This window comes from Cebus imitator, unplaced genomic scaffold (genome assembly GCF_001604975.1).
Source record: "Cebus imitator isolate Cc_AM_T3 unplaced genomic scaffold, Cebus_imitator-1.0 Scaffold274, whole genome shotgun sequence".
NCBI classification, from domain to species: Eukaryota; Metazoa; Chordata; class Mammalia; order Primates; family Cebidae; genus Cebus; species Cebus imitator.
The window spans coordinates 1326033-1334240 of NW_016107589.1; the positions used below are offsets into that span (position 1 = coordinate 1326033).

General features: G+C 42.1%; 1 protein-coding gene across 5 annotated transcripts in view; it reads left to right on the forward strand.

Annotated features, from left to right (window-relative positions):
* KLHL3 (kelch like family member 3) overlaps window positions 1–8208 on the forward strand; it is a 123350-nt gene that overhangs the window by 50549 nt on the left and 64593 nt on the right. For 4 of the 5 annotated variants that reach the window (XM_037728654.1, XM_017500966.2, XM_017500967.2 and 1 more), the window contains exon 6: window positions 7910–8019. In XM_037728654.1, coding sequence (XP_037584582.1) covers window positions 7910–8019 — 110 coding nt within the window. The remainder of the gene's footprint in view (window positions 1–7909; window positions 8020–8208) is intronic. The other variant, XM_037728656.1, reaches the window with a different exon arrangement.

Genomic DNA, 8208 nt, shown 5'->3' on the forward strand with positions numbered 1-8208 from the left:
CGTGAGCCACCGTGCCCGGCCGATACTCCATCTCTTAAAAAAACATTCTTAGTGGTATATTCTGAATGTCTTTCGGTGTTAGCAGATACATTTCTATACCATTGTTTGAAAAATTTAGGTAATATGTTCAATAAAAGCAATTTATACTGATGACCAAAAAAATGTAAACAGTACATAGAGGTATAAAATGCAAAGCCAGTCTTCTCCCAGGCTGTCTCTCTGAAGTGGGGAGATCCTTGGTATCCCTACAGAATTTATGTATTATGCTTTTGAACTTACACAAACAGAAGCACTCTGGACTCATTGTACTTTTGTTTGACAATACAATCTTGCAATTATTTTCAGACCCTTGTGTATGGCTATATCGTATTCTTTTAATCTTTTGCATCACATGGATGAGGTATAATTTATTTAACCAGTCTTCTATCAATGGACATTAACGATTCCAGTTTTTTCTTTTATTTAAAATGCTTCAGTGAGAATTCTTATACATAATATTTTGGAGTACACTTACTAGTGTACCTACAGGATGCAATCTTAGTAGCATAATGGTTGGGTCAAACTTTTTTTGATACATTAAACTTTTTTTGATGGATATTTGCCAACTTGCTCTCTAAACAAATGTGACTTTATTTTAAAGCCAGTTCTTGGCTTCTGATAGGTCCTCAGCTTTTCCAGCAAGAGGACAACTTTATAGGGCCTGAAGCATCATCTCTATATCTAGCTGCCTCCTTGGTTTCCTGTTGAAGGGTCCTGTCTCTTCCTGCTGTGGCAGTCTCTCCTGCTTCCTCTGGATTCAGTCTCCTCCTCAGGAAAATCCCCCAGATCTTTGCTATGATATATGTTATTCTAGGGTGAAGAGGTAGGTACACATGTAGAAGCCGACTGCTCAGGCCCTTGTCTCAGCTAATGGCATCGCAGTCTTTCTGGGCAGCGAGTAGCTGGGAAATGGACCCCAGTGTCTTTCACAGCCCGTTCCTTATACCTCGTTATTGTTGTTTCCAGGGACTGCTTAATCTTTAACCTCAGAGGCCAGGACCCAGGTTTATGGGGACTTCGTTGTTTGGTAATTAGAGAGCCATGCACTGGGCCATCAGCAGAGCTGTTTGGGAGGGATGTTAATGGGCCTTCATTAATGAAATGGCAATTAAAATTCTTTGGACATGTTGTTTACATCAGTCTGCCAAAGCTAAGTGAAACCTCCAGCCACAGGATGGAAAAGCCATTGGATTTCATGTGCTCGTGGAGAGAAATGACCTTTTTTTGACGGATTGAGTCATCTGAGATCATGGAATGAAGTAATTAAATTAAGGGCAGCACAAAAATTTGGAGAAACGTTAGAAAACATAAACCTCTGACTCAGTGAGAGTCCTCTTCTAAAATTGCTGCTCGTAACTTGTCACCATGAAATAATGATGATGATAATGATGGGCGTTTCTATCATTTTTGAATACTTGCTAGGTGCCAGGAATGATGTTACGTGATTCATAGGCATGGCCTCATTTTGTTCACCTAAGTATAAGAGATAGTTATAATTTTCTCAGATTATAGGTGAAGGCACTGAAACTCCAGAGAGGTTTGGTAACTTGTCCAAGATCATATATTAAAAGTTTGTAAGTGGTAGTGCCACAGCGAGGCCAGCTGACTGCAGAGGTCTGTGTCCTAAGCCCCAGCTAGTTATTTCCCACCCGCCCAGACCAGCGCAGCCTATTTTCCCCTGATGGTTGCCTCACTCCTGCTTCTCTTAGATTTTCTGCTTCTAATTTGAAGGTGGCAAATGAGGCAGTCGTGCAGACATAGATAGTTTTTGTTGCTTGCTCTTTGTTAGGATTTTAGGAAACTTCCTTTGTTCCATTTTCTGGGTTGGGGAACCTCACTGTTGAATCAATAGCACTGTTATGGCCCTTGGCTCTGTGTGTGTGTGTGTGTGTGTGTGTGTGTGTGTGTGTGTGTGTGTGTGTGTGTGAAAGAGAGAGAGAGAAAGGAAGAGGACAACATATATATTTCTGGAGTAGTTAAGGCATCGTGGAAAGAGAGCTCATTTCCTGCCTTCCCAGGGAGTGTGGAGGTAATAATATTTAGAGTCTGAGGATTGCTGGTCATGACCCTTCTGAGAAGAGGTCAAGGTAGGTCTCTGTTACTTCCCTGTAGGCGCTGAGCCTTCTCCCTAGAGTGGAGAAAGTATGAGCCTGGAAAGCTAAATATTGATTCAAGAAAGCTTGCCACTGGTCTCCGAAAATAGAGTAATAAGGGGCAGAAGAGAAAGTTTTAAGGCAGTTCTGTGGTTTTTTTTTTCACCCTGCCAAAATATTTTGATTTTGTTTGTGTGTCCACCGGTGTCAGCTAGTCTCTCCTGAGGGTGTGACCTGTGGTTCAGTTCAGAGGCACTCACACCTGTTCCATGGGGCTGCTGGCCCTGAGAATTATGAGGCTTATGGGGTTTATTTCATCTCTGCAGGTCAAGGAAGTCACAGATGGGTCATCATTCCATTTATTCTGAGCTTGTAGTTAGATGAACCACATCGAAGGTTTAGGTTTATTTCATTCCATAAGGAGAGAGGAATAGTCCTGGGGCCAGCCTGAGAGGTTGCCTGAGTCCTAGGCACTCTTGAAGAACAGTCAGGAAAGTGCAGTAATAATTTTAGAGCTCAGTATATACAGATGTTGTGCTGGAGACTGAGGATTCAGCTTCAAATGACAGACTTGTTCCCTGACCTCATGGGGCTCCCAGTCCCAATAGAATAGAAAGATTCATGTAACAAAGCAGGGTGATTAGGGATATGATTGTTATTTCTTTTTGGGGGCTTTGGGAGTCCCAAAGACTATCACTTCCTTTAGCCTGGTGAACAGGGGGGATTAGGGAAATGTCTTAATTCCGGGGTTAGGTCTGAGATTTGAACCAGAACTGACTCCAAAATGCCAAGAATTTAGGAATTTAGGGACTAAGATTACTCTCTTTTTTCCCCAAAGAAAGGTTTTTAGATGCATATCCTCTGTCTGTGTCTCTCTATATGTCCAGCACCCCTAAGAAGTAAGAATTCTTACCTAAGAGGTAAGAATCCCTAAGAGGGATTCTTAAAGTTTTTGTTTTCTGATGTCCATGTTTAATTTTACCCCAGTGGACTGCTCAGGATTGGTGTTCTTGGTACTTATCAGAATATTTGTTATTATAATCAGGCAGCCTTTGTTCCAAAACCTGGCTCTACCAGATTTACTGTTCTGTAAACCTAAGCACATGTCTTAGACTTTATGAGCTTCTGTTTCTCCATCTGTAAAATGGGGATATTGATACTCACTTTAGTAGGGCTTTTGGGGGGATTGAGAGACATAATATATGTAAAATACTTAGAATAGTGTTAGCTAATATTAGGAAGTGGCCTTAACTTTCTGCAAGACCCAACTGTACCACCAGAGAAAGCCCTTTCCTGGGAATGTGTCACCCAAATTTTATCATCCTTTTAACATTGAGAAGACATGCTTGTGTTGCTTGGTGGGGAAAATACTGAAAGTTGTATAGTGCCTCTTCCTCTTCTTCATAATTTCCCATCCACATGGACAGGAACAAACTCATTGTGTTTTACCAATCAGGACTTGGAACTTAAACAATATTTGTTACTTATAGTAAAGCCTGATTAATTAGAACTCTTAACCAGAACCCTTAATTAACTGGCTTTTTTTTCTCTGTGTCCACTTCTCTTTAAGAAAAAGAAGGAGGCCAGGCATGGTGGCTCACGCCTGTAATCCCAGCACTTTGGGAGGCCAAGGCGGGCATATCACCTGAGGTCAGGAGTTTGAGACCAGCCTGGCCAACATGGCGAAACCCCATCTCTACTAAAAATACAAAAACATGAGCTGGGCATAGTGCACCTGTAATCCCAGTTACCTAGGAAGCTGAGGAGAGAGAATTGCTGGAACCCAGCAGGCAGAGGTTGCAGTGAGCTGAGATTGTGCTACTGCACTCCAGCCTGGGCAACAGGGCAAGACTCTGTCTCAAAAAAAAGAAGAAGGAGAAGGAGAAGCAAAATGATAAGAAAAGTTAGAGTTATTACTGGAGAGTTATGGCTGGCCCATGGTTAAAATGTACTATGCCCCCTGCACATGTACCCCCTGCCCCAGGATTTAGCCTCGTCTGCCTCTCCATCACGTCTCCAAGAGCCTGGCAGAGCTCCTCATACTTAGGGAGTGCTCAGCAAATCTTTGTTGGACAAATGAAGACATCACCTATGTTCTAGCTACACTTCACTATTGCTGTTCTTTACACATGCTCTCAATTTTCCTCTTCCCTGCCTTTGTTTATACTGAAATTATTTCTCTCAGTCCTATCAGAGGTGGACTTTGAGATGGAGTTATTTGTGCCTTGTCTTGTCTTGCTTATAAGGCAGTAGGTTCCTTGTAGACATCAGTTCTGTTTTCTTCATTTTTGAAGAAACACTGCATTTGATACCTCATATGTTAACAGTTATCTAGCACTTGCAGTGGACTCAGTAAATGTGAGTTATATCTATTTCTTTATTTAATGCTCATATCACCTTTACAAGATATGTACTATTATTATTTCCATTTAATATATGGGAAACCTGAAGCTTCAAGGAATGAAATAACCAATATCTCTGGACAGTTTGTTGAATTCAATAGAATTAAATTTGGTCTCTAAGATCTTACATGTACACAGCCTTGCCCATAGGACCTGCAGTCCCAAAGGATGTCTTTAAAACATTTTTCTTTTAATAGAGAGGGGGCCTCACTTGATTGACCAGGCTGGTCTTGAACCCCTGGCCTCAAATGATCTTCCTGCTGAAGGCTTCTAAAGTGTTAGGATTATAGGTGTGAGCCACTGTGCCTGGCCCCAAGCCATATCTTGATGATAAAGAAACTCTTCTCTGTTAAAGAGTGGTGCTGCCTATAGAACTGGACTTTGCAAAGCAGGAATACAGGCTGATAATATTCATCCTTCATTTCTAAAGAGTTTCTTAAAGATCTCAAAATGAATTAATATATATTATCATCTTTGGGCTTCAAAGCAATCTTGAGACCTATGTCAGGTATTATGATTGCCTTTTATGGATAAGCATGCCAAAGCCTAGGAAGAAGTGACTGTAAGAAGTGAACCCAGGTCTTCTGATCCTTAGTGAAGGCTCTTCATTACATTCTCCATTAATATATTAAAAGCAAAGCAAAACAAACAAAAAACCCCAAATAACTGTTCAAAATAGAAGATGATTCAGGAAGGTGTCTTCTGGGAGCAAAGTGGGTTCTTTCCAGGAAGCAGCTGTGGAGAGGGCTGACTGGAATACAAAGTCTTCTGGGGAAATCCTATTTCCCAGGAAATGGGTTTAGCTGGAACATCCTGTTTCTCTTTTCTATCCTGTTGTTTCTTGAGTGCTGCTAACAGAGAGGGGATCCTGGTCCAAAGACTCTATGGGCTACCCCTGTCTCCTCAGACTAAAGGGAGAAAGGAAGGCATTTTCCTCTTTGATCCCTTTCTTTGTTTTTTTTCTGCTCATGCCCTGCAAACCTCCCAGATACATGGGTGCCAGCCCTGGGTGGGAAGCTGCTGCCTGTTATTTCTCTTGTTCCCCCTTCCCTATCAGACACTGCTTCCTGGAGGGATTTCTGAATGGGATTTCAGTGGAAGGTTCCAGATGGGCAGAGAAGCAGCCCATTTCAGAAAGAAGGGGTTTAGATTTAAACCCTGCAGCGGGGGAGGGATAGAGAGATGGAGGCGGGTGCTGACTACTTTCTGTCTTGATTTATCTCAGGGATTTCTAATTTATTCCCCACATCACCTAGAATATACATTACTGCACTTCCTTTATCTTCCCTTTCAGAATCTAAGCCTATCTGCAGCCTTATGAGCTCTAAGGACATTTTTATTTCATAGCATAGAATTTTACTTTCTTACTTCCCCTTGTTCTTTTTCCTTCTCCAACTGTCAGTTTTTTGGTTAACCAAAGATAAATGTGGGAAGGCCAGAAGTGGCTCTGGGGAAGAGATGTTGGTGCTGGTTTGTGGGACTCTCCTGAGAACCATGTGGTCCTGCTGAGCTCAGCTTTGGCTGGTCCAGAGAGGCTCAATGTCCTGTGCTTGGTCATGGTGTGGTGGCTTGTGCGGTGACTGCTTTTTCTATCTGCTATTTCTTGGGTGTTACAAACTGACAGGGGACTGTGGTACAAAGACTTCCTGGACCAGAAAGGGAATGGAGGGAGAATCTAGTATTTTCCCAGCCTCCAGCCCAACAATAAATTTCATCATCCAAAGAAGATTGCTCTCTTGCTTTTATTTTAAGATCTTTAGGAATGAACGCTTAAAAATTAATACTATCTAGTCTTAAATATTTCCATAGTTAAGAAGGATTTTTGAATGTTTAACTTAAAAACTAAAGGCTTTTTTTGTATTGATATACAGAGAAGCAAAGACCAGTGTCTTACCATATTGACGCTTTGTGGGGGGGTTATCCTGGCAGGCCCCATGGACCGTAGCAGCCAGGGAACGCCTCAGCCCAGAAGCTAAGCAGGGTCAACTTGAGGGAGGCTCGGATGGGGGACCGCCAGGGGAGACCGGTGGTTGACAGTTTCTTCCCTTCATAAAGAAACTGACTTTTGGATTTGTCTTATTATGTTTAAACATTCCCGAGTTTCAAGATGGACAACCTTTGGTTGTGACTATGATAATATCAATAGGCTGGTGTGGAGCAAGTGGGGAGTCCTATTTTGTCCAGTGGAAGATGGAAAATATTGTTTATAACTCAATCTGTGAGAGTAAACTATTAATGTTTAGGGAATCTGGATGAAAGTAGAAATTTGTAAGAGAATTCTTTGGGTCTGAAGTTGTTTCGATATAACAAGTTAAAAATGATTTTCACAAGAAATGATTTCAATCTTAAATTCTTTGTTTGATTTTTATGAAGTTGATGAAGTCAGGGGCAGTGGCTTGTGCCTATAGTCCCAGCTGTTCAGGAGGCTGAGGCAGGAGTATCACTTGAGCCTAGGAGGTCATGATCAGCCTGGGCAACATAGCAATGATGCCATTGGCCCAAAATCATAGTTATAAATGGCAAAGCCAGGATTTGAACCTAGCCTCCTTCTTTCTGAAGTAGATGATGACATTTCATTGAGTTTAATGCTCTGGACATAGCAGGATAATGGCCTGGACAAATATCAGGGTAGGACGTGTCCCTGGCATTTCCCTTTTGTGGACTTTAGGCCTGTGGGTTTTATCTTATTCTAGTTGTCACCAAATTCCCCTGTGTCTTACACTTCCATAGCCCTGGCTCCATGGACTATTCCTAGGGGTGGTGGGGCCACCCTATTGCCACCTGGATGAATGTTTAGTTGGGCCTCCTCATGAACCAGAGACTCACAATAGTAGGCTTGACTTTGGGCAAGAAAGGATGATCACATCTTCCAACCTTCTAATGTTGACTTCCTATAAGAACCTCCAGAGACCTCTCAGACACACAGCAGTTCTGACCCATTTTTGTTTGGCCGAGCTTCAGGGTGCACTGTCTGTGACTCTACCAGCTTGTACCCTGAGGAGAAATGAGCTCAATTATGGAGGCAGGTCCCAGTGAGGCTTTTCTGCAATGCTATTATTAATCTCATGGAGCATGGAAAAAATATAAAGTCAGATCTGTCTGCCCCATTTTCGTCTTTGTTGATGTTCAGGATAGAGGATCATAGTGGGCGATACCATCACTGCTGAATTAAAAGGCGAGTTTCCCTCCAGCCGTGATGTCTCTGCCTTTCTTTCGCTCCATTTCCCTCCACGGCCCCCCTGACCCCCTTTAGGACTCTACTGTGAATCCCACAGATTGTCATGGAAGGGTAGGAGTGTGTTATAACTTTGTTTTTTAAACTTCTGCTTTTTTTTTTTTTTTTTTTTTTCAGTTTTTTTTTTTTTTTTGGAACAGAGCAGCACTTTCCAGAGGTGATGCTAGGAGAAGAGTTTCTTAGCCTGAGTCTGGACCAGGTGTGCAGCTTGATATCCAGCGACAAGCTGACCGTCTCTTCAGAAGAGAAGGTATGGCATGGCTCATTGGGAAAACGGGAGCCTCACTCGTCAGGTGGTCATGGGAGGGGCTTGTGGTTTGGTGAGATCTTTTCTTTCAGAGAAAAATAACAGCTTTTAAGAAAAATCCTTTTAAAAATTAAAAAAAAGGCTTTCTGGCTCATGACCATTAGATTCTAGACTCTTTTTTTTTTTTTTTTT